Source organism: Salmo salar, chromosome ssa19 (genome assembly GCF_905237065.1).
Source record: "Salmo salar chromosome ssa19, Ssal_v3.1, whole genome shotgun sequence".
Classification (NCBI taxonomy): Eukaryota; Metazoa; Chordata; class Actinopteri; order Salmoniformes; family Salmonidae; genus Salmo; species Salmo salar.
This window is the reverse complement of record NC_059460.1, coordinates 9,111,886-9,138,799: the sequence shown is the minus strand read 5'-3', so window position 1 is coordinate 9,138,799 and position 26,914 is coordinate 9,111,886. Positions and strand designations below refer to the sequence as shown.

General features: G+C 43.4%; 1 protein-coding gene across 8 annotated transcripts in view; it reads left to right on the top strand.

Annotated features, from left to right (window-relative positions):
* LOC106578416 (trichohyalin) overlaps nucleotides 1–26,914 on the top strand; it is a 123,671-nt gene that overhangs the window by 74,162 nt on the left and 22,595 nt on the right. For 7 of the 8 annotated variants that reach the window (XR_006760675.1, XM_045702058.1, XM_045702055.1 and 4 more), the window contains 7 exons: nucleotides 1,705–1,935; nucleotides 2,037–2,267; nucleotides 3,257–3,358; nucleotides 5,297–5,581; nucleotides 8,616–9,190; nucleotides 16,019–16,103; nucleotides 17,437–17,548. Coding sequence is in view for 7 of the 8 variants with exons in the window: in XM_045702058.1 (XP_045558014.1) it covers nucleotides 1,705–1,935; nucleotides 2,037–2,267; nucleotides 3,257–3,358; nucleotides 5,297–5,581; nucleotides 8,616–9,190; nucleotides 16,019–16,103; nucleotides 17,437–17,548 (1,621 nt within the window). In the remaining variant the exon portion in view is untranslated. Of the gene's footprint in view, nucleotides 1–1,704; nucleotides 1,936–2,036; nucleotides 2,268–3,256; nucleotides 3,359–5,296; nucleotides 5,582–8,615; nucleotides 9,191–9,390; nucleotides 9,460–16,018; nucleotides 16,104–17,436; nucleotides 17,549–26,914 lie in introns of those variants that run through there. The other variant, XM_045702057.1, reaches the window with a different exon arrangement.

The following is a 26,914-nucleotide window of genomic DNA, read 5'->3' as shown; positions in this document are numbered from 1 at the left end:
GTATATGTGTGTGTACAGTATATGTGTGTGTACAGTATATATGTGTGTGTACAGTATATATGTGTGTACAGTATATGTGTGTGTACAGTATATATGTGTGTGTACAGTATATATGTGTGTACAGTATATGTGTGTGAACAGTATATGTGTGTGTACAGTATATATGTGTGTACAGTATATGTGTGTGTACAGTATATGTGTGTGTACAGTATATATGTGTGTACAGTATATATGTGTGTACAGTATATGTGTGTGTACAGTATATATGTGTGTGTACAGTATATATGTGTGTGTACAGTATATGTGTGTGTACAGTATATGTGTGTGAGCAGTATATGTGTGTGAGCAGTATATGTGTGTGTAATGCACCACTGGGCCAGAGGGATGGTGGTGTGTTGTCTTAGATCAGAATGATGTTGTGGGATTGTGTTTGACTCACATTCCGTCTGCTGGTGCTGGGAACGACACGCGTCTTCACACTCCATTATGAATAACTAGACAGAGGGGAGGGAGACAGAGGAGGGTTTGCAGGACGTACACACGCACACACACACTGGATAATTCTGTCAAATATGTCCACAGTTTCAGAAAGTGGAACTACATTAAGTAGTGTTTTCTTTTTGAACATGTGAAGGTGTGGTACTTCTCTGAAAAGCCTATTACAAAACACTACATTTCTTCTCTTTTCTCTCTCTCTCTCTCTCTCTCTCTCTCTCGTTACCCAGCCATAGAGGTGCGGTGCTGGGGAGCTGGTATTACTGGTATTAGCGTGTGTTAATCTCCAGTTAAATCAGCTGAGAGGACTCCAGTGAACCAGTGACTCTAACTGGTCTGCCTGCTGTCAGTACTGAGGGAGTTAACCCACCGGCTGATCTGTATTAGGAGTTAATCTAGTTTTGTCAAATTTTAACTCTGAACCTTAACAGTTAGCTGGATTAATGAAGTTAGTCTAGTTTAACACTGATCTCTCAAGGTGGGCTGGGTCTGAGTTTAACACAAGGATCAGTCAGATTTCACTTCCTGGATTCATCTGAGTATTAGAATAAGAAAGCTAAGAAGGATAGGACAATGATTCTCTAGCAGCTGAATCAACCACCAGTTCTACTCTTTACTACTATTGCGCACTTGTTTTCAGTGATCAACACCAAACTGGACAGGAAAAGATTTACACCCAACACCAAACAATAATAGGGGCGGCAGGTAGCCTGGTGGTTAGAGAGTTGGACCAGTAACAGAAAGGTTGCTGGATCGAATCCCCAAGCTGACAAGGTAAACATCTGTCGTTCTGCCCCTGAACAAGGCAGTTAACCCACTGTTCCCCGGCAGGCCGTCATTGTAAATAAACATTTGTTCTTAACTGACTTTCCTAGTTAAATAAAGGTTACATTTAAATCAAATAAATAATAATAATAATCGTGTTCAATGAGAGAATTATGAAGACATTGTTTCTAGAAAGGACATTTCAGCTCCTGTGTCTTCTGTGGCTGATAGATCCTATCTGTAGAGTAGGACCCATTCACTCCCACCTCAGATAGCTTGGCCCTTATTTCAACTAGGAGTGTACAGTATTACTGGGTCTGTCTGTTAGTGACCGAACGAGTGTGTGTGTGGATGCACATTATGACTCATGATATATATTTTTGTTGCCTTTTGATCTTTGTCTCTCATATCCAATGTGATGTTTTTGTATTGCTGTGGATGTAGGTTGAAGAGGCTAAAGGGTTGGAAAACACACGAGACACTGAGATGGAGCTTCTGAGACAACAACTGACGGACCTCCAGGAGGACCTGAGTGAAACCACGTCCAGGACTCAGGGCCAGGAGGAGAAGGCGGCCATCTTTAAACAGAAGTACTGCGTTGCCATGGAGAAGGTGCAGCAGCTCCAGGGACACATAGAGTGTGTGGAGGAGGAGCTCAGATACACACAACAACAGGTAGTCTAAGCTAGTTTATAGCATTTGACCACTCACTTTCAAAATGCAAGTTTTACTCCAATGACCAATGTCAACCTGTTCTATTTGGTTTTGATTGACAGCTGACTGAATCCAAGGCAGCGGTAGACAGGGTTAAGGCGGAGCTTACAGAGCTGGAAGGGCGCTACGAGGAAAAACTTGGCCAATGGGAGCACTCGGAGGAAGCCCTGGACCAACTGACTGATGAGCTGCAGGCCAATCAGATGGCTCTGAGGGAGGGGTGTGAGAGAATGGAACAGTGTGAAGGAACCATACAACATCTACAGCAAGAGGTGGACACACAGAAAACTCAGGTCTGTCAATGTTATGGTTGACAGTAGACCTATATAGAGAGTGGAAAGGAATAAATATCTATTGTATGTAGATATATCATCCCCATACTACATATTTATAACGCTTTTCCTTTTCCTGTACATTGTGGGCTTTTCTGCCCTGCGTTGTCCAATATCCTAACCTGAAGTAAGGACAATAATACATATGCCTAGTTCCATATTTATTTTAATTTGTGAGTCTCTTCGAGAAAATTGTCTGTGCAGTATGCCAAGTTAAATAAAAGTAATCTGAGTGACCTTTTTCATAATTGTAGCAACTATAATGATCGTTCTGTTCATGAGTTATGGGTGCAAGTTCAGTGAAATTATATTATATTGATAGCGATCCTGAGTAAAACAGAAATGACAGTGGAGGATGTGTGTGTGTGTGTGTGTGTGTGTGTGTGTGTGTGTGTGTGTGTGTGTGTGTGTGTGTGTGTGGGTGTGTGTGTGTGTGGGTGTGCCTCTGTTTGAGGATATTTACTGAGTCTGTCTACAAATGAATAATCTTTATTACGGGAAAATGTAATTTGGTTCAGCTCAGCTGACAAGGTCAACACGGCGGAATGTCATTCTGATCAAATCAAATTGAATCTGTGCGTTATAAAAGAGTTAGCTGTTTGAAGAATGTCTGTATTTGATACTTTATTACATTGTGTAATGAGTTAGATGTGAGTGGGTTCTGTTGAGGAGAGAATCTCTCTGTAGTTGGTGTTTCAGTAATTCTCTCTGTTTCTGTCTGTCTGTCTGTCTGTCTGTCTGTCTGTCTGTCTGTCTGTCTGTCTGTCTGTCTGTCTGTCTGTCTGTCTGTCTGTCCTGTCTGTCTGTGTCCCTACATGTCTGCCTGTCTATCTGTCAATCAAGTATCTTTCTATGATAGACAATAGTTACAGCATGGCTTTGAGAAAAGGTACGTTGAGGTGTAGCCCCAGGTCATGTCCATTTAGTAACAGACTATCCTCTCCCCACAGATACTAAAGTATGAGAGTTCACTGAAGTCCTACCAGCAGAATCACTCCTACTCTGATGAGCAGTATTGTGCCTTGCAGAGACAGAGACTACAACTGCAGAAGGTAGTAGCCTACATGAATAAAAACATTTGGCAGGACCCCCCTCCACCACACACATACACACACAAAGAAGTAGAAGCAAATATGTTGAATGAACAACTGGTGAGCCTCACAAGTTTGACAAAATGGTCTTCTATGTTCCAGTCTAATACTGCTATTTACTTACCTTTGTAGCTCTTTGTAAGTAATTAAGCCTCAATGTCCTCCAGGTTTTGCTGTAATTTAACCAGAAAGGATTTGAGAAAAATGATTGGTTGACGATAGGCATATGACATTGGTCTACCTCTTGTCTTGCGCTGCGCAGAAAATCAGAGATTGGAGAAGTGTTTTAATATCACCCGTACCATATCCTTATGATATATGCAGTGTGTGTGTGTGTGTGTATATTTAAGCAGTAAGACCAGAGGAGGTGTGGTATATAGCCAATATATCACGGATAAGGATTGTTCTTACGCACGACGCAACACGGAGTCCCTGGATACAGCCCTTAGCTGTTGTATATTGCCCATATACCACAAACCCCCGAGGTGTCTTATTGCTATTATAAACTGGTTACCAATGTAATTAGAGCAGTAAAAATAAATGTTTTGTCGTACGCGTGGTATACGGTCTCAGCCAATCAGCATTCAGGGCTCGAACCACCCAGTTTATATATATATATATACACAGTGCCTTCGGAAAGTATTCAGACCCCTTGACTTTTTCCACATTTTTTTAGGATTCAGGCTTATTCTAAAATTAATTAAATAGTTTTTTCCCCTCATCAATCTACACACAATACCACATAATGACAAAGCAAAAACATTTTTTTTATAATTTTTGGGTAATTTATTAAAAATAAAAAACTATCACTTTTACATAAGTATTCAGACCTTTGGCAGCGATTACAGCCTTGAGTCTTCTTGGGTATGACGCTACAAGCTTGGCACACTGTATTTGGGGAGTTTCTCCCATTATTCTCTGCAGATCCTCTCAAGCTCTGTCTGGTTGAATGGCGAGTGTTGCTGCACAGCTATTTTCAGGTCTCTCCAGAGATGTTCAATCAGGTTCAAGTCCGGGCTCTGGCTGGGCCACTCAAGGACATTCAGAGACTTGTCCCGAAGCCACTCCTGCGTTGTCCTGTTGGAAGGTGAAACTTCGCCCCAATCTGAGGTCCTGAGCACTCTGGGGCAGGTTTTCATCAAGGATCTCTCTGTACTTTGCTCCGTTCATCTTTGTCCCTGCCACTGAAAAACATCCCCACAGCATGATGCTGCCACCGTAGGGATGCTGCCAGGTTTCCAGGTTTCCTCCAGATGTGACACTTTGCATTCAGGCCAAAGAGTTCAATATTGGTTTCATCAGACCAGAGAATCTTGTTTCTCATGATCTGAGAGTCCTTTAGGTGCCTTTTGGCAAACTCCAAACGGGCTGTCATGTGCCTTTTACTGAGGAGTAGCTTCCCTCTGGCCACTCTACCATAAAGGCCTGATTGGTGGAGTGCTACAGAGATGGTTGTCCTTCTGGAAGGTTCTCCCATCTCCACAAAGGACCTCCATTTTAGAATCAAGCTGTAACGTAACAAAATGTTTAAAAAGTCTAGGGTTCTGAATACTTTCCGAAGGCACTGTATATGAGCTCAACATGACTTCAAGAGACTGGTTGGAATGTCTGACTGAAATATGGGACACATCCAAATTTTTTCTAAATTAGTGGTGTTTGAATTTGATGATAAAATGCGGGACATAATTGTTTTGGTTGCGGGACAAAGAGCCAAAATGCGTAACGGTCCCGCACAATCCAGGAAGTGGTCACCCTAACTGTACTGAAACGTTAAACCAATGGGCATCAATCGAACAGAGCACTTTTGGGAGCATATAGCAGTGTGGAGATCTATGTTATTTTTCAGAATACCAGTACCACCATCCCTATAAATAATAATGTGTATTGACTTCTCTTCAGCAATCCACAGAGCAGGTAGAGCGCTTGGCCAATTGCGAACATGCCCTGCTACAGTTGAGGGCAGAGTATCTTCGCAGGGAGGAGGAACTAGAGAAGCAGAGCCAGGAGAAGGCGGGGCTAGAGAGGACCCTGCAATCTCTTCACCTGGACCTGGCCGCCTCCCACCGCAAACATCTGGTCACTCACACCCAGCTGGAGCAGGAAGTGACACAGTTACAGGAGGAAGTGACACACCTACAGGAGGAGCTGGTCGACATACACGACACCTGTACACAGAGACAACAGGTCAGTTAGGATTAGGAAATCTTTAGGACACCCAGGTGTCCACACCCAGGTGTCCACACCCAGGTGTCCACACCTAGCCCAGGGGTCTCCAACAGGTTGACAACCCACCTATGAGTCGCTCGCCAAACAATTCCCAAAGTACACGTCATTTTTCATATGATCCATCACAAACTGTCATAAACAAATCTCACAAGTATCTGACACAGCGAGCTCTCAACTATTATCTAATCAACGCAATGTTGACATTATCACACCCCTGGTTAGCCGCTATTGGATTAAAAAGCCAAACCTAACACAATATCTGACAATTCATTTCCAGCAATATTAACCCTGTCTGTGTGTGTGGTGCGAGTGTTTGTCTATCAATCCAGTTGTGTAGCCAGTTGATGTGATTACTTATGGGTTGACAGAAATACCTTCCCCAAAACTTTCTCAATTAACTGTTAACTGCGGAGTAGGCTTACCTAGTAGAAGTGTATCATGAGGAAGTATATAATTTGTATATTATATGTTATTTGCAAACTTTACCATGAAATGAGCAGCAGCAGTACAGAACCATCACTAGACCAGCACATTAGATGGCACATTCCTCACTAGCTAGATGTGCAATTAAAGGGCCAGATGCTCAATTAAAGGGGAATTACACAAACAACATGGCCTTTTTATGTGATTTAACCATTGACATGGCCTCAGAACAATCCAAATTCGTTGTTTCTATATGAACAGTTGTAATTTTGAGTGTGAAAAAGTTTTTTACCAGGTATATTGATAGAAAACAGTGCGCTACTTGCTCTTGTACACTAAGGACCTTGGGAAGAGTTGCAGGGGAGAGGAGAAGAATGTGCCTATTTGAAAGCTAGAACAAAAAGTAGCTCACAACATTTTTCATTCAAGTAGCTCTCATACTAGAAAAGGTAGGTGACCCCTTCCGTAGCCCCTAGCTCCTACCCTATAGCCCCTTGCCCCTATCAGGGTTAGCAGATTTGAAGGAAGTGGAAAAGTGAGATTAGTAGGCTGACTGTAGGATGCAATAGAAGCCTTTTCAGCCTAAAGACATGGCATATGAACCCAGATCTAAAAAAAAGATTCTCTCACACACACTTCTAACCCCGATCCTCCGATTGCCTGACAGAAACAAATTACCCTGCCATTAATTAAAGCTCCAAGTGGTGCCAGGCCCGGCTCAATTGACTCCAATTAACATGTGAAATGGACACTAAATTTTCAAATGAGGTTAAGTGGTGACGAGGGTGCCATAACGACTGATGCCATGGCACGGTGCCAAGACAAAGCTGCCAGTCGAGGGCACTTGGGTGTCCTGTGTGTGGGTCTACCCCCTTAGCACAAACACATGACATGCGTGTCACACACCCCCAGCAGGCGACCTAATGACTTGTGAGGATAGCGTGTGTGTTGGGAGGATAGCGTGTGTGTTGGGAGGATAGCGTGTGTGTTGGGAGGATAGCGTGTGTGTTGAGAGGATAGCGTGTGTGTTGGGAGGATAGCGTGTGTGTTGGGAGGATAGCGTGTGTGTTGGGAGGATAGCGTGTGTGTTGGGAGGATAGCGTGTGTGTTGGGAGGATAGCGTGTGTGTTGGGAGGATTGCGTGTGTGTTGGGAGGATAACGTGTGTGTTGGGAGGATAGCGTGTGTGTTGGGAGGATAACGTGTGTGTTGGGAGGATTGCGTGTGTGTTGGGAGGATAGCGTGTGTGTTGGGAGGATTGCGTGTGTGTTGGGAGGATAGCGTGTGTGTTGGGAGGATAGCGTGTGTGTTGGGAGGATAGCGTGTGTGTTGTGATTGTCCTTTTCACGTCAGTTCACTCAGCCGTCGTCATGAAGGGACACTGTGTGCTCTAGCTCAGGGGTTCACAAACCTTCTTGCTTCATGACCCACAAATTGAGGTGTGTTTTGAGTCGCGACCCACCATAGGGGTTGACCGTTTAAAAAAAAACATGCACAGACCAAAGAATAAGTCAAAAATATAATCTTGGCAGCCGAGGAAAAAGGTAGTAGTTTCAAAGCTAATCTCCTGTAATTGTATACATTCTGCCATGAACCTGAGAGAAACATTTTCCGTTTTTTAAGCTTTATTTCCTACAATTCTACGCATTTTGGCATGGCTAATGCTGTGTTCTATTGCTGAAAATCAATGTTGGCCTAATTGTCTTTCTTTTACTTTGTTGATTGTAAATTCTCAAAGATTATAGGCTATTACTTTAAAATATATAGCTCCATTATCTTTTCTACATACTTTATATCTGGTTTTAGTCGTTTAAGTTTACACTGAAAACGTTTTTTTTTAATCCCGATTAATGTATAAAAATTAAATCGTTTTTGCAATGTTGTCCCGTGACCCACCTGGACCAATGCCGCCAGTGTGTCCCGACCAACAGTTTGGGAACCACTGCTCTAGCTGACGAGCCTGTGTAATGTAACGACACATGTAAATCTACATTAATTACATATGCAAACATAATACATGCGTAGAGAGGGCCGTGGAACAACTCTGATTACATGTATGGTTGATTATTATTAATGAACGATGATATATTGTGTTAATGTACATCTGAAGTTAATGGCACCCTAGACATAGATGAGCTATAGTTAACATGGGCCTGTGTGTATGTATGGACAGAGCTAGATGCTCCTTCAACATGGCTACAACACAGTAGGACAGTTAGGGAGTTGGTATTAGGGAGCAGCCAGTCTACAAAGTCAGGGCCATTGGATGTGATCCATGTGCGCAGAATGATTTTGATAATAATTCTGTATAGTATCATATTTTATTACGTCAGTCTTTGTTTAGGGTTACTTAATCACCTCTGTTAATGACATAATGTTTGCGCACACTGTCGTGGAAATTCACGTAAACTGAGAGAGACTTGGACAGTTATTCAAACAATCTTTATTTAACGTTGATTCGTTATTGCAATAATGAAGCTTTTCCACCACAACACACACACATACACACCTTGGGACCTTTTCGACTGTTTAGATAGTAACTAACAGTCACACACTCTTTCTCTGGCCAGACCATCCAGGGGCAGGATGTCTTGCTCCAGCAAGTTGAGGAGGACCTGAAGGAAACCAAGCTGCTCCTTCAGAGGAGAACCAAGGATCTGAAGGAGGAGAAAGACTGGGTGCAGAGGCTCAGAAAGGAGGTGCAGGAGCAGAGAGAGGAGGAACACAGACTTGGTGAGGAGGCCAGGGAGATGCTAAAGAGGAGATGCAGGGAGCTGGAGGAAGAGAAAGAGGAGGTGAAGAGGAGAAGCAGGGAGCTGGAGGAAAAGAAAGAGGAGGTGAAGAAGAGATCTAAGGAGTTGGAAGAGGAGAAAGAGGAGGTGAAGAGGAGAACCAGGGAGCTGGAGGAAGAGAAAGAGGAGGTGAAGAGGAGAACCAAGGAGCTGGAGGAAGAGAAAGAGGAGGTGAAGAGGAGAACCAGGGAGCTGGAGGAAGAGAAAGAGGAGGTGAAGAGGAGAACCAAGGGAGCTGGAGGAAGAGAAAGAGGAGGTGAAGAGGAGAACCAGGGAGCTGGAAGAAGAGAAAGAGGAGGCGCAGACACTCAAAGAGGCCCTGTTGGAACTACGCAGGAGTCACAGACAGACAGGTACTAATCAATCAACATATCTTTATTGTCTTAGTTGAAACGCACACCTTTTATCTGCAAGAGAGAGAGCAAGAGAGAGAGAGAGAGAGAGAGAGAGAAAAAACACAACATGTTGAGGTAAACTAAGTTATTGCATGTACAGTAATATACATCACCAAGGCCTGTTTGACTGAAACTGGCCCTGAATGTGTCACGAGCAGAAATAAGCCACGTCAGACTGCAGAGGCGTCGGTCTATGATTGGCTGACTGTGAGATGATCATCAGACAGGTAGGCGGAGTCCGGAGGAAAGAATGATCCATCACATTCTGTTTCTAGAACCCTCGCAACCGTGGAAACACTTCGATGTAAATAACATTTAATATGAGTGTTCTGGGGGAAAGAGCGATAGCAAGGGATGATGGAGGAGAGGAGAGTCTGATAGGAGAGGACAAGACAGCTGGTGATGCATATAGATAGGAAAGCCTTATATACTAAAGCTTTCTCCAGTGCAGAGATAATAAGGCCTTTCCTGTCAATGCCCCACCACCATCCTGCTTATGAGTACAACTCAATAATTCATTCACTTTTTCCAAAATAGCATGTTTCCAATGGCATACCTCACTGATCAATAAATCAATGTTACATACTGTAAGTGTTACTAAAGTTGGGCAAAAATGCATATCATGATAAATTGCATGAATTGATGTGATAATGATAAATAGAATGATACGTGTATAACATGAATGTGCACCACATTTTATTATCCAGTAAACTACTGCTGCTAGTTTGATGGTTCTCCTGACGCTGCACCCACTACGCCCCTAGCGTTACATACAGTAAACTACTGCTGCTAGTTTGATGGTTCTCCTGACGCTGCACCCACTACGCCCCTAGCGTTACATCCAGTAAACTACTGCTGCTAGTTTGATGGTTCTCCTGACGCTGCACCCACTACGCCCTAGCGTTACATACAGTAAACTACTGCTGCTAGTTTGATGGTTCTCCTGACGCTGCACCCACTACGCCCCTAGCGTTACATACAGTAAACTACTGCTGCTAGTTTGATGGTTCTCCTGACGCTGCACCCACTACGCCCCTAGCGTTACATACAGTAAACTACTGCTGCTAGTTTGATGGTTCTCCTGACGCTGCACCCACTACGCCCTAGCGTTACATACAGTAAACTACTGCTGCTAGTTTGATGGTTCTCCTGACGCTGCACCCACTACGCCCCTAGCGTTACATACAGTAAACTACTGCTGCTAGTTTGATGGTTCTCCTGACGCTGCACCCACTACGCCCTAGCGTTACATCCAGTAAACTACTGCTGCTAGTTTGATGGTTCTCCTGACGCTGCACCCACTACGCCCTAGCGTTACATCCAGTAAACTACTGCTGCTAGTTTGATGGTTCTCCTGACGCTGCACCCACTACGCCCTAGCGTTACATACAGTAAACTACTGCTGCTAGTTTGATGGTTGTAGCCATCAATTATCCCATTAAGACATTAATGAAGAACCCTACTACTTGAACCCTATTCATCTCTTAAAGGCCTTAACAATCGCCCATATTTCATTTTAAACACATTTCTTTAGCACAGGCTACTTATTGTACTTGAACGATATCGGAAAAATGCCTTTGGTAAATGATCAGTATGGTCGGTGTGGATCATTTTGGGTTCATCGTCCCAGCTCTAAGTACTACTCAGTTTGTCTTTTAGTAAAGCCTTTATAATCGTCAGAATATGGTATGTGTATATACTGATGTTGATACAATTAAAACCACTTATGAATTCTGTTGCACAATTAGAGAACAAACCAATTAACTGTTTTTACCTCGTGCGTGTATATACATGCAATATATCTTGTCCAGTTTTAAACACTGATCCCTCATCATGTTGATAGGGAGAATATTTTTATTTACATCCTTCATGAAATATTCACACAGAAACAAGCATGGTTTAGCTGTAATAACGTACAGTATATACAACCTGTGGATCTGAGTTGCTTCAGAGGCACCATTCTATTCCCTGTCTTTAACACTAGTTTGGAGTTTAAAGATGATGAAATGACCAGCGTATATTCCTGGTTTAGACCCTGGAGAGAGACATAGCAGCCCTCAAATCAACCTCCACTCACACACACACACACACCGGTTACAGTGCCTTTCAGAATGTATTCGAACCCCTTGACTTTTTCCTCATTTTGTTGTGTTACAGTCTGAATTTAAAATGTATTAAATTGAGATTTATTGTCACTGGCCTACACCCAATACTCCATAATGTCAAAGTGGAATTATGTTGTTAGAACATTTTACCAATTCATTAAAAATGAAAAGCTATAATGTCTTGAGTCAATAAGTATTCAATCCCTTTGTTATGGGGTTGAATAACAAAGGGTTTGTGCTTAACAAGTCACATAATAAAAAATGTGCTTAACAAGTCACATAATAAGTTTCATGGACTCACTTTGTGTGCAGTGATATTTGAATGACTACCCTTGTTCTCCACACATACAATTATCTGTAAGGTTCCTCAGTCGAGCAGTGAATTTCAAATACAGATTCAGCCACAAAGACAAAGACTAGGGAGATTTTCCAATGCTTCGCAAAGAAGGGCACCTATTGGTAGAAGGGTAAAAAAACAAAAAACAGGCATTGAATATCCCTTTCAGCATGGTGAAGATAATTACTAACACTTTGGATGGTGTATGAACACACCTAGTCACTACAAATTATACAGGTGCCCTTCGTAACTCAGTTGCCGGAAAGGAAGGAAAACGCTCAGGGATTTCAGCATGAGGCCAATGATGGCTTTAAAACAGTTACAGAGTTGAATGGCTGTTATTGGAGAACTGAGGATGGATCAACTACGTAGTTACTCCACAATATTAACGTAATTCAGAGAGTGAAAAGAAGGAAGCCTGTACAGAATAAAAAAGATTCCAAAACCTGCATCCTGTTTGCAATAAGGCACTAAAGTAATACTTTTAAAAAATTGTCAAAGCAATTTACATTTTTCCCTGAATACAAAGCGTTAGGTTTGGGTCAAATCCAATACAGCACGTTACTGAGTGCCACACTGCATATTTTGAAGGATAGTGGTGGCTGCATCATGTTATAGGTATGCTTGTAATCGTTAAGGACTGGGGAGTTTTTCAGCATAAAAAAGAAACGGAATGGAGCTAAGCACAGTCAAAATCCTAGAGGAAAACCTTGTTCGATCTGCTTTCCACCAGACACTGGGAGATTAATTCACCTTTCAGCAGGACAATAACCCAAACACAAGCCCAAATCTACACTGGAGTTGCTTACCAAGAAGACAGTGAATGCTCCTGAGTGGCCGAGTTACATTTTCAGGCAGTTTTAAGTAAAAACTGTATGGCAAGACCTGAAAATTATTGTCTGGCATTGATCAACAACCAATTTGACAGAGCTTGAAGAATTTTGAAAATAACAATGTGCAAATGTTGTTCAGTCCAGGTGTGGAAAGCTCTTACAGACTTATCCAGAAAGACTCAATGCTGTAGTCACTGCCTTAAGGGGATTCTAACATGTATTGACTACATGACCAAAAGTAAGTGGGCACCTGCTTGCAGAAAAGCATTCCAAAATCATGGGCATTAATATGGAGTTGCCCCCCCCCGCTGCTATAATAGCCTCAACTCTTCTGGGAAGGCTTTCCACTAGATGTTGTAACATTGCTGCGGGGACTTGCTTCCATTCAGCCCACAAGCGCATTAGTGAGGTCAGGCACTGATGTTGGGTGATTATCACTGGTTTGCAGTCTGCGTTCCATTTCATCCCAAAGGTGTTTGATGGGTTTGAGGTCAGGGCTTTGTGCAGGCCAGTCAAGTTCTTCCACATCGAATTTGACAAACCATTTCTGTATGGACCTCGCTTTGTGCACAGGTGCATTGTCATGCTAAAACAGGAAAGGGCCTTCCCCAAACTGTTACCACAAAGCTGGAAGCACAGAATTGTGTAGAATGTCATTGTATGCTATAGTGTTAAGATTTCCCTTAACTGGAACTAGCCCAAACCATGTAAAACAGCCCCAGCCCATTATTCCTTCTCCACCAAACTTTATAGTTGGCACTATGCATTGGAGCAGGTAGAGTTCTCTTGGTATCCGCCAAACCCAGATTCATCTGCCGGACTGCCAGATGGTGAAGAGCCGTTCATCACTCCAGAGAACGCGTTTACACTGCTCCAGAGTCCAATGGCGGCGAGCTTTACACCACTCCATACAACGCTTGGATTGGTGTAAAACCCATTTCATGAAGCTTCGATGAACAGCTCTTGTGCTGACTGTTGCTTCCGGAGGTAGATTGGAACTCGGTAGTGAGTGTTGCAACCAAGGACGGACTATTTTTACGCACTTCAGCACTCGGCGGTCCCATTCTGTGAGCTTGTGTGGCCTACCACTTCGCAGCTGAGCCGTTGTTGCTCCTAGACGTTTCCACTTCACAATAACAACTCTTACAGTTGACCGGGGAAGCTCAACTGCCAATGTTACTTATGGAGATTGCATGGCTGTGTGCTTGATTTTATACACCAATCATCAATGAGTGTTGCTGAAATAACCAAATCCTCTAATTTGAAGGGGTGTCCACTTACATTTGTATGTATAGTGTATATGTGACCCGATTCATGAAACTAGGCGTATGTTGCAAGCCACGACTTCACCGGAGAGCCGTTTGAACGTAATTATATATTTTTTTTAATCAAAATGCGTTTTTGGGCCCGAACACAGACAACCAAACGCATTGTCATTTGCACTGATCTTTGCTATTATTGTTCTAGAACACACACACCCACACCCACACACACACACACCCAGGTCTGTGTCTGCGTATCCAGCCAGTGTAATATGAATTATAAATGTAGCCTAATAAAAAGAAAGCGAAAAGGCAGGTAGAAGCAGAAGAAAATGACTGGTGTTACAGCAGTGTATTGATCAGTGTGTATCAAAGGAGGATGTGAGACACCAGATTACCTGCTAGTCTGAGCATTAGGTAGTGTGTTAGAGTGTTATAGCCCGGGGCTCATCTTCCACTGCCAGATCACTGTAAATACAACACTGACAGAGAGAGGGAGTGTGTGTGTGTGTGTGTGTGTGTGTGTGTGTGTGTGTGTGTGTGTGTGTGTGTGTGTGTGTGTGTGTGTGTGTGTGTGTGTGTGTGTGTGTGTGTGTGTGTGTGTGTGTGTGTGTGTGTGTGTTGCATCACTGGATGGAAGTAAGGCAAAGGCCCATCTGTTTTTGTACCCAACTCCCTCAAAATAAAGAAGGAAGATACAACCCACTCAGCCAGGACACCGACTGGTTTTGGGTCTGTTCTGCTCCTACAGTCTCCATAGAAATTGACAATATTAATCACAAATAACTGAAATAGCATTTTCTAGTTTCTGCATGTGTTGTTTTGGGTTACAGTCTGCTCTCCTAACCTTTGCCTGTGTGTTTGTAAACAGGAAAGCCTGTGCAGCATTAATTGCCCTCCCTGGATGGTCAGTGTGAGAGAGGTTATATTGAACTGATTCCTGATGAATGTGAATCAACCTGAGATGCATCTCTACTCGTTCTCTTTATATCGATTATTTAGATTCATAACAAACTTTTACCTTGAGATTCAGCAATCGAGCCAAGGTGGGCTGGAATAAAATAATGAAAATAAATCAAAGTCTGTTTGTGCATCGTAAAATATTTACAGGTTCCAGTTTCCTACGGCTGCAATTTAAACCGTTTGGATTCTGCAAAGCCATAAATGAATCATGGATTTATCAAGTGTTGATGTTTTAGTATTCATTTTCCCGTCCTTTTCTCTCCAGTCCTCCCACCACAATCACTGCATATGTCACTAATAGCATCATACCCATTTCTAACCATTTTAAAATGCACACACAAATGCAAGCAGACACATCCATGACACACAGGTGACCTGGAGTTTAGTGTACCATATTGCATCCTGACTGAGTGGCAAAAACTGTCTAAAACAATGGTTTTAAACCCACAATGAATAAAAGGGGCGACAGAGGTTATCCCAAAATGTGTCTTTTAAGCAAATGGTGACTCGCTGAAAAACAGACTCATGAAAATGCAAGGCTATTCTGTTTCACAAAGAGCAAAAACCTTTATATGCTTTATAAACACACTATGCTAAACCTACTACGTGGTGGACAATATGATTTTATTCCATGTAGATAGAAGAGAAAGAGAGAGGGAGAGAGACAGAGAGAGAAAGATAGGGAAACAAAATGATTGAATGGATGGGTGCACGCTTTGTGTGCTGTGTAAGGTGAGGAGTGCCATCTATTGACCGAAAGAGGAAGTGTTTCCTTTGTGTGACACAACAAAGCCCTGTTTTGACAGGGTTCATAGTGGCTAAATGTTTGTTCTCTGGCTTTGTGTGCCTTTAATGAGAAGCTACTTGCATTGTTCTCGTTTTAATTAATTTGACTGCATTTTATTTAGAGCTTTATTTTATTTTCATCTAAGGTTCATCGCTCATCTCTTTGCTACGTTCTACAATTTGGTTTTTTAGGAATAATAGTCACACTGTAGAACCTTGAATAGTTGAAGAATGCATTATACATGAACCCGCACTTACTTTTTAATATAAAGATGATGGGTTATTAGTTGTGGCATATGAAAATGGTTTAGAATTTATAGAAGTAATTTTCAGGGGAAGTATGAATTAATGTTTAGACTGACAAACATCTTTCAAATGTGGTTTCATTTTGCCTCCTATGCGTTCATATTGTACTGCTCCCTGTTGAACTGGAGCCAATAGTTTTCATGATGTCTCTCTCTTTCTGTCTCTCTCTCTTTCTGTCTCTCTCCCTTTATCAGTGGAGGAGCTGTCATGTCGTGGAGAGGAGGTTTGGCGGTTGGAGGGGAGTGTGAGAGAAGGAAGACAGGCGGAGGAGAGGAGGAGGTAAGAAGGGAACATGGGGAATTAATACAATTCTTCAGGTCTCAGACAAGGTTACTCTACACGCCAGCAGTACTCATAGATTACCATCCTCTCCAAATGGGCATATTATGGACATATTAGAGAATGTGCATGTTGGCCTGCCTCGTACCGTGCCGTACATGAGGTCACCAAGTTCAAAGTTCACAGGTTGGCCCGTGTCTCTTCAGCATTGTGATGACATCAGCATAAATGCAGCATGAAATGTCTGGTGTCTGTCTGTGGTTGTGGTCTAGATCTCTGCCAGTATGGTGACCTCATCACATTAATGCAGAATCCTCCCCCCCACCCTCTCTCTGCCCCCGTCTCTCTCACCCCTTCTCTCTCACCCCTTCTCTCTCTCTCTCTCTCTCTCTCTCTCTCTCTCACCCCTTCTCTCTCCCTTTCTCTCGCTCTCTCCCTTTTTCGCGCTCTCTCCCTTTCTCTCTCTACTCTCTCTCTCTCCCTCTTTCACGCTCTCTTTCTCTCCCTCTCTTTAAATTGTTAACATCCATATGGGCCAATAGCTAAGAGGAGTCAGTCTGTATGAGAAAAGAGCTCCCAAATGGTCATTATTCAACTAAACATGAACATGATGCTAAATGGATTTCAGCTGTTTCTGGGAAGTTCCCCATCCCATCCTCCCCTCTCGTCCCCTGATTCCCCCATTATCCCCTTCTCCACCCCTCTCTCTTCCATCTTTTTTATTGTGAACTGAGAAAACTGTCTTTGGGTTCTATAGCCAATTTATAACACATATGTACAGCACTCCTGAATATACTTATAACATTGAAATTGGTGCATATTGAGACCGTACTATGGATGTGTATATAGCCTGTATATTTAGGTTTGCTATAGGATCTGTATATTTAGTCGTCCTATATATTGTGTGTATATTTAGCTGTGTTGTGCCCAGTCGGTCTGCCAGTGGTGTCCATGGGGGCTGCGCTGGGGCTGCCTGCGCTGGGGCTGCTCTGGGGATGGGGTTGGTCGGGAGCTTGAGGAAATGCTCATAATTTGTCGTATTGATCGAGTAACCACGGCAGCCAGTCTCTATTGAGGCAGAGCAGAAATAGACCCTCTATCGATCACATTCAGATTCCCCTCTGTTCTTACTGACACTATTCGGCCTAGTTCCAAATCAGTCCCTAGGCCCTTCCCTGAGTCCTAGCCCCTTCCCTAAGCCCCCTACTACTTTGATGTTTACGTGTGTGTGTGTGTGTGTGTGTGTGTGTGTGTGTGTGTGTGTGTGTGTGTGTGTGTGTGTGTGTGTGTGTGTGTGTGTGTGTGTGTGTGTGTGTGTGTGTGTGTGTTGCAGGCTGACAGTGGACAGGCTGGAGAGGCAGTCTGCAGAGCTGAGACTGGCCCTACAGCAGGCCATGGAGAACACACTCAACACACAGAGAGACAACCACACAACACAGGAACAAGTAAACACACACACCTCAACTTATATCCTTCTCTCTCTCCCTACTTCTAATTAGTTCTGTGAATTGGTTGGCAGAGCATGGATTGTTTTATAAACCTAGAAAGGTACTTTGGAATTGTAATATTCCCATATGTTCCCTAATGTAACATTCCCAGTGAGTGGGAATCCTCTGGGAGAACTCTTGCATGCACACACACACACACACACACACACACACACACACACACACACACACACACACACACACACACACACACACACACACACACACACACACACACACACACACACACACAGGTAAACATCACAGTAGTAGGGGGCTTAGGGAAGGGGTTAGGACATGGGGAAGGGGCTAGGACACGTGGAAGGGGAAGGGGCTAGGACACGGGGAAGGGGCTAGGAACTGATTTTGATTGTCAGACACACTATTTCTCTCTCTGATCAAATCAAACTTTATTTGTCACATGCGCCGAGTACAACAAGTGTAGACCTTACCGTGAAATGCTTACTTACAAGCCCTTAACCAACAGTGTAGTTCAAGAAGAGTTAAGAAAATATTTACCAAGTAGACTAAAATAAAAAGTAATAATAAAAAGTAACACAATAAGAAATACAATAACAAGGCTATATACAGGGGGCACTGGTACCGAGTCAGTGTGCAGGGGTACAGGTTAGTTGAGATCATTTGTACACGTAGGTGGAGGTGAAGTGCCTGCATAGATAATAAACAGCGAGTAGCAGTGGCTTTCCTCTGACACCGCCTATTATATAGGTTTTGGATGACAGGAAGCTTGGCCCCAGTGATGTACTGGGCCATTCGCACTACCCTCTGTAGCGCCTTACGGTCAGATGCTGAGCAGTTGCCATACCAGGCGGTGATGCAACCGGTCAGGATGCTGTCGATGGTGCAGCTGTAGAACCTTTGAGGATCTGGGGACCCATGCCAATTTCAGTCTCCTGAGAGGGAAAAGGTTTTGTCCTCTTCACAACTGTCTTGGTATGTTTGGACCATGATTGTTCGTTGGTGATGTGGACACCAAGGAACTTGAAACTCTTGTCCCGCTCCACTCCAGCCCCATCGATGTTAATGGGGGCCTGTTCGGCCCGCCTTTTCCTGAAGTCCACGATCAGCTCCTTTGTCTTGCTCACATTGAGGGAGAGGTTGTTGTCCTGGCACCACACTGCCAGTTCTCTGACCACCTCCCTATAGGCCGTCTCATTGTCGGTGATCAGGCCTACCACTGTGTGTGATCAGCAAACTTAATGATGGTGCTGGAGTCGTGTTTGGCCACACAGTCGTGGGTGAACAGGGAATAGAGAAGGGGACTAAGTACACACCCCTGAGGGGCCCCAGTGTTGAGGATCAGCGTGGCAGACGTGTTGTTGCCCACTCTTACCACCTGGGGGCGGCCCGTCAGGAAGTCTAGGATCTATTTGCAGAGGGAGGTGTTTAGTCCCAGAGTCCTTAGCTTAATGATGAGCTTCGTGGGCACTATGGTGTCGAACACTAAGCTGTAGTCAATGAACAGCACTTCATGGCTACCGACGTGAGTGCCACGGGGCGGTAATAATTTAGGCAGGTTACCTTTGCTTCCTTGGGCACAGGGACTATGGTGTCTGCTTGAAACATGTAGGTATTACAGACTCGGTCAGGGAGAGGTTGAAAATATCAGTGAAGACACTTGACAGTTGGTCCGCGCATGCTTTGAGTACACGTCCTGGTAATCCGTCTGGCCCAGCGGCTTTGTGAATGTGACCTGTTTAAAGGTTTTGTTCACATCGGCTACCGAGAGCGTTATCACACAGTCATCCAGAACAGCTGGTGCTCTCGTGCATGCTTCAGGGTTGCTTGCCTCGAAGCGAGCATAAAAAAGGCATTTAGCTCGTCTGGTAGGCTTGCGTCACTGGGCAGCTCGCGTCTGGTTTTCCATTTGTAGCCCATAATAGTTTTCAAACCTGCCACATCCGACGAGTGTTAGAGCCGGTGTAGTAGGATTCAATCTTAATCCTGTATCTACGCTTTGATGGTTTGACATGCTGGTAAAAAATTGGTAAAACTGATTTAAGTTTGCCTGCATTAGCCTCTCTAGGCTAGGCGGGACGAATTCGTCCCACCTACGTAACAGCCACTGCTATCCTGTGGCGCGATTTTCAAAACCTTAAAAATCCTATTACTTCAATTTCTCAAACATATGACTATTTTACAGCCATTTAAAGACAAGACTCTCGTTAATCTAACCACACTGTCCGATTTCAAAAAGGCTTTACAACGAAAGCAAAACATTAGATTATGTCAGCAGAGTACCAAGCCAGAAATAATCAGACACCCATTTTTCAAGCCAGCATATAATGTCACCAAAACCCAGAAGACAGCTAAATGCAGCACTCACCTTTGATGATCTTCATCAGATGACAACCCTAGGACATTATGTTATACAATACATGCATGTTTTGTTCAATCAAGTTCATATTTATATCAAAAACCAGCTTTTTACATTAGCATGTGACGTTCAGAACTAGCATACCCCCCGCAAACTTCCGGGGAATTCGCTAACATTTTACTAAATTACTCACGATAAACGTTCACAAAAAGCATAACAATTATTTTAAGAATTATAGATACAGACCTCCTCTATGCACTCGATATGTCCGATTTTAAAATAGCTTTTTGGTGAAAGCACATTTTGCAATATTCTAAGTACATAGCCCAGGCATCACGGGCTCGCTATTTAGACACCCGGCAAGTTTAGCACTCACCATAATCATATTTACTATTATAAAAGTTTCATTACCTTTGTTGTCTTCGTCAGAATACACAGCCAGGACTGCTACTTCAATAACAAATGTTGGTTTGGTCCAAAATAATCCATCGTTATATCCGAATAGCGGCGTTTTGTTCGTGCGTTCCAGACACTATCCGAAATAGTAAAGAAGTGTCACGCGCTTGGCGCAATTCGTGACAATAAAATTCTAAGTATTCCATTACCGTACTTCGAAGCATGTCAACCGCTGTTTAAAATCAATTTTTACGACACTTTTCTCGTAGAAAAGCGATAATATTCCGACAGGGAATCTCCTTTTCGGCAAACAGAGGAAAAAATCCCAAAGGCGGGGGCGGTCGGGGTCACGCGCATAAGCCAGTGTCTCTTGATCGGCCACTTGAGAAAGGCGATAATGTGTTTCAGCCTGGGGCTGGAATGACGACATTCTGTTTTTTCCCGGGCTCTGAGAGCCTATGGACGACGTGGGAAGTGTCACGTTAGAGCAGAGATCCTTAGTAAATGATAGAGATGGAAAAGAAGTTCAACAAATGGTCAGACAGGCCACTTCCTGTAAAGGAATCTCTCAGGTTTTGACCTGCCATTTGAGTTCTGTTATACTCACAGACACCATTCAAACAGTTTTAGAAAATTTAGGGTGTTTTCTATCCATATGTAATAAGTATATGCATATTCTAGTTACTGGGTAGGAGTGGTAACCAGATTAAATCGGGTATGTTTTTTATCCAGCCGTGTCAATGCTGCCCCCTAGCCCTAACAGGCTAAAGTGCCCGGACACTAGGAGCGCCGCTTCTGGGTGAACATTTTCTTCTTTGCTTATGGCCTTATAGAGTTGGTTGAGAGCGGTCTTAGTGCCAGCTTCGTTCTGTGGTGGTAAATCGACGGCTACGAATAATATAGATGAGAACTCTCTTGGTAGATAGTGTGGTCTACAGCTTATCATAAGGTACTCTACCTCAGGCGAGCAATACCTCAAGTCTTCTTTAATATTAGACATCGCGCACCACCTGTTATTGATAAATAGACACACACCCCACCCCTCGTCTTACCAGAGGTAGCGTCTGTCTTCTGCTGGTGCATGGAAAATCCCGCTAGCTCTATATTGTTCGTATCGTTGTTCAGCGACGTCTCGGTGAAACATAAGATGTTACAGTTTTTTTAATGTCCCGTTGGTAGGATAATCTTAATCGTAGGTCATCAATTTTCTTTTCCAATGATTGCACGTTAGCAAGAAGAACGGATGGTAGTGTGAGTTTATTTGCTCGTCTACGGATTCTCAGAAGGCCGCCCCACCTGTAGCCCCTTTTCCTGTGTCTTTTCTTCACGCAAAAGGAGGGGATCTGGGCCTGTTCCAGTGAAAGCAGGATATCCTTCTCGTCAAATTTGTTAAAGGAAAAAGTTTATTCCAGTCTTCCAGTTCTTATCCTCCTGTCAGTGTAAAGTTGGAATGTTGAATCATTCATTCTGTAGGCTAAAGTATGTACCACACAGCTCAGTGCTAGATGTTTTTTTTTCAATGTATTGAACTAAAGTGTTTTTAAAAGCCAAAGCTGTACACGCACACACACATCAATGGTTGTGTGTCTCTGCATGGGTCCAGTTCCAATCAAAGCCCTGAGGTGTTCAGTGAAGATGTTTCTGCAGCCATCTTCTTCAAACACATCCCCATAACTGATTAGACCGGTCACACTGACACAGAGCTGATCAGAGTCATTCATGCTGTTTTTGACAGCATTAGTGATGGCTTTGTGACACACACACACATACGTGTGTGTGTGTTTAAGTGTTTTAATGAGAGTCTAAAGTGAACTTTTTGCTAGTTAGCGTTAGCCGCTCGTTAGTGTGTCAAACTTTTATCTCCTCCGCCTCCAGCAGGCCTGTATAAATATTGCCTGCTCTGATGTCACAGATGTTGTGTTTACTGTAAATATCAGTTCGCCATCTGAAAAGTTTAGGTCAAATTTTTATTGAGTAATTAAGTCAACGAGAGAAAGTACAGATTGAACCAAATGTTGTTGTTTGTCTTGGTCAGTAGGCAATATGAGGTATCATATGGCAGAGGATTCTGAAAAGGCTTGTGTTGTCATCGGTGTGTGTGCATGTGTTGTGTGCGTGCGTGCGCGCGCGCATTCTTGGGTTTATATGTGTCCACTGTCCAGGTGATAGATCCTTCTGGTCAAGCCTGATGAGGTGTTCTGATGAATCAGGTTGAAATGGTGTCTGAAACGGCCTCATCTGCTTCCCAGACCCCTTCAGATATATTACCTGATGAACAACCAGAACTCTTCACATATATTACCTGATGAACAACCAGAACTCTTCACATATATTACCTGATGAACAACCAGACCCCTTCAGATATATTACCTGATGGACAACCAGACCTCTTCACCTATATTACCTGATGAACAACCAGACCTCTTCACATATATTACCTGATGAACAACCAGACCTCTTCACCTATATTACCTGATGAACAACCAGAACTCTTCACATATATTACCTGATGGACAACCAGACCTCTTCACATATATTACCTGATGAACAACCAGACCTCTTCACCTATATTACCTGATGGACGACCAGACCTCTTCAGATATATTACCTGATGAACAACCAGACCTCTTCACATATATTACCTGATGAACAACCAGAACTCTTCACATATATTACCTGATGGACAACCAGACCTCTTCACATATATTACCTGATGAACAACCAGACCTCTTCAGATACGTTACCTGATGGACAACCATACCTCTTCAGATATGTTACCTGATGGACAACCAGACCTCTTCAGATACATTACCTGATGGACAACCAGACCTCTTCAGATACATTACCTGATGGACAACCAGACCTCTTCAGATATGTTACCTGATGGACAACCAGACCTCTTCAGATACGTTACCTGATGGACAACCAGACCTCTTCAGATATGTTACCTGATGGACAACCAGAAGTCTTCAGATACATTACCTGATGAACAACCAGACCCCTTCAGATACATTACCTGATGGACAACCAGGCCTCTTCTGATACATTACCTGATGGACAACCAGACCCCTTCAGATACATTACCTGATGGACAACCAGACCTCTTCAGATACATTACCTGATGGACAACCAGACCTCTTCAGATACATTACCTGATGGACAACCAGACCCCTTCAGATACATTACCTGATGGACAACCAGACCCCTTCAGATACATTACCTGATGGACAACCAGACCTCTTCAGATATGTTACCTGATGAACAACCAGAAGTCTTCAGACTGCTTAGGCAGGAATCCTGTTCTTCATTTGAGAGAGGTGATGGTTAGACAGGCAAACTGGCCACTGTCTGACACGTACACACGTACGGGTATCTCACTCTGATCATAGGAAATTGAGACCTGGACACTATCTCATTGGGGGAAAAAGGATGTGTAAAAGGTGCGTGTTCTTAGCTATTTGAAGGTATTTGACCCAGGATTGATCTGTGCTAGCATGGACAGATTCTAATTTCACCACCCCTATCTTTTCACTAGCCCCTCCCTCTGGCCCTGTTTACACACCATCAGTGTTGGCGCTGGAGCGTCAGCTAGAAAGGCACAGTTGAGGCGGGACTGTTGAGGCGGGACCTAACTAACATATACTGTATGTCCGAGACAAAACCTCGAAGAAAAGTTTCAAAACAAACCATCCAACTATTGATGTTATAATTTCTAGGGCTTTTTCTCGGGACTGTACGGCTGTTCCCTGTGCCAGCCCAGCTCGATTGACGAGTTCTCTTTTTCTGGCGTAGATTTTCGAAACATTTTGATGAGGCTACGTGTCAGAGCAGACATAATGAAGAAAGCCATCAGACTCATTAATATGGCTTATCTGATCTGCCGTGGCTCACTGGCCAACCTAATGTAGGGACATGTCATCAGCATTAAGCAGAGGAGGACTCACATGCACACACACACACACACACACACACACACACACACACACTCATCATGATCATCACCATTAAGTAATCAGCTCAGAGTGAGACATACTCAGGAATTCAAACCTACACACACACACACACACCAGATATATAATTCAGATCTCTTAGTGATGAGTATACATATTTAACTGATGTCAGCTCCGCTGGGGGGGGGGGGGGTTTAATTGGAGAGAAAGTTTTTATAAAATTAATGTTTTATAAAAACGTGTTTAACAATAAATGTCTTCATTAATTTGATGAAGGTATCTGCTAAAATGAGCTGAGTGGTTTAAGGCTAATGGATGAAGGGTCCTCTCTGGTGTTGTTCTATCCACAGGACAGGGCTTAGGGATTGATAATCTCTGGTGTTGTTCTATCCACAGGACAGGGCTTAGGGGTTGATTATCTCTGGTGTTGTTCTATCCACAGGACAGGGCTTAGGGGTTGATTATCTCTGGTGTTGTTCTATCCACAGGACAGGGCTTAGGGGTTGATTATCTCTGGTGTTGTTCTATCCACAGGACAGGGCTTAGGGGTTGATTATCTCTGGTGTTGTTCTATCCACAGGACAGGGCTTAGGGGTTGATTATCTCTGGTGTTGTTCTATCCACAGGACATGGCTTAGGGGTTGATTATCTCTGGTGTTGTTCTATCCACAGGACATGGCTTAGGGGTTGATTATCTCTGGTGTTGTTCTATCCACAGGACAGGGCTTAGGGGTTGATTATCTCTGGTGTTGTTCTATCCACAGGACAGGGCTTAGGGGTTGATTATCTCTGGTGTTGTTCTATCCACAGGACAGGGCTTAGGGGTTGATTATCTCTGGTGTTGTTCTATCCACAGGACATGGCTTAGGGGTTGATTATCTCTGGTGTTGTTCTATCCACAGGACATGGCTTAGGGGTTGATTATCTCTGGTGTTGTTCTATCCACAGGACATGGCTTAGGGGTTGATTAATCTCTGGTGTTGTTCTATCCACAGGACATGGCTTAGGGGTTGATTATCTCTGGTGTTGTTCTATCCACAGGACAGGGCTTAGGGGTTGATTATCTCTGGTGTTGTTCTATCCACAGGACAGGGCTTAGGGGTTGATTATCTCTGGTGTTGTTCTATCCACAGGACATGGCTTAGGGGTTGATTATCTCTGGTGTTGTTCTATCCACAGGACAGGGCTTAGGGGTTGATTATCTCTGGTGTTGTTCTATCCACAGGACATGGCTTAGGGGTTGATTATCTCTGGTGTTGTTCTATCCACAGGACAGGGCTTAGGGGTTGATAATCTCTGGTGTTGTTCTATCCACAGGACAGGACATTTCAAAATGGTTATTCTCGTGATTTTAGACTTTTAGAGTTAATGTTTGGATTCCTCTCCTACCCCACCACCTACTCAGTGAGTATGTTTACGTGCAGACTAATAATTGGATATTAAACTGATTATGGCAGTAGGCTGAGTATGGTAATAGTCATGTAAATACTTTACTCTGCTTAACTTAATCAGCAAAAGGTCAAAATCAAAGTAAGTATACACTGATTAAAACACCTGGTTTTCTGAGCACTCTTTCAAATTATTAATTGGAGAAATAGTTCTCACATACAAACTTTATATGTCCGAAATCAGAATCAAATAGGCTACGCAAAAATAACGTTCGCTGTGGTAGAACGTTTATTTTGATTGCCGATTTTCTGCATTTATTGAAGTCCCATCAGTAGTCTGATTTCAGACGTGTCCATGCAAAAAGGATTATAAGGGAAACCGTTCTTCTTGCTAAGCATGTAAACGTTTTAAACAAACTATTATATTCATCTGACTTTCCACAAGAATCGTATTATTGTGTGCATGTAACTGTACTCAGTGTGAGGATTTACCAAAACACCTCTCTCAAGGCCTACCTTTCACAACACATTCTTTTTTTTGCGCGCGAGTGTGATTTTTTTTGTATTTTTTCCCGATGAGACCACCAACATCACCGCCAATACCCCCCTGAAAAAATGTGAGTAGAAAAAAAAACAATCTAAATGTTAAACAGGTTCCCATCTCGTGTGCGTTCACCCCCCACCTCTCTCTCCTTTCTCTTCCCCCTCTTTTTCCCCCTCTCCCCCTTTCTTTCTCTCTCTCTCTCTCACTCTCTCGTTCTTCATTATCCTCCCCTGACACCGGTGGAAACAAGGATCCATGTGTAATTTAGTCTTAATCATAACACCGTCCCTTCACAGCCATCCAGCCAGTCAGAGTGAGACCGCACACATCAGCCAGCCAGGAGAGAGATGTTCATGTGAAACCGGTCTCTTTATGACTGGTAGGTAATTACTGTCATTAGAACACTCTAGAGTGTGTGTGGACGTGCTGTATAATTGATGGTGAATTAATGTGTGGCAGGCAGTGGATATGAGGGATCCTTCAGCGCTCAGAGAGAGGGGTCTGCTGTCATGCCTAGGGGTCTGGTGCTACAGTGTATGTATTAGAAATACAGAACCCCAAAACAGGCTCTGCCAGAGCGAGGGGGGGCGACGCGAGACCCCGATCTCTGCCCAAAATCAGTTTTTGTATGAGGGGCAATGAGAGAGTGTCGAATTTAGTCAAGATTAACATGAATTGCTATTTTGATATGTGAGGCTTATATGATCT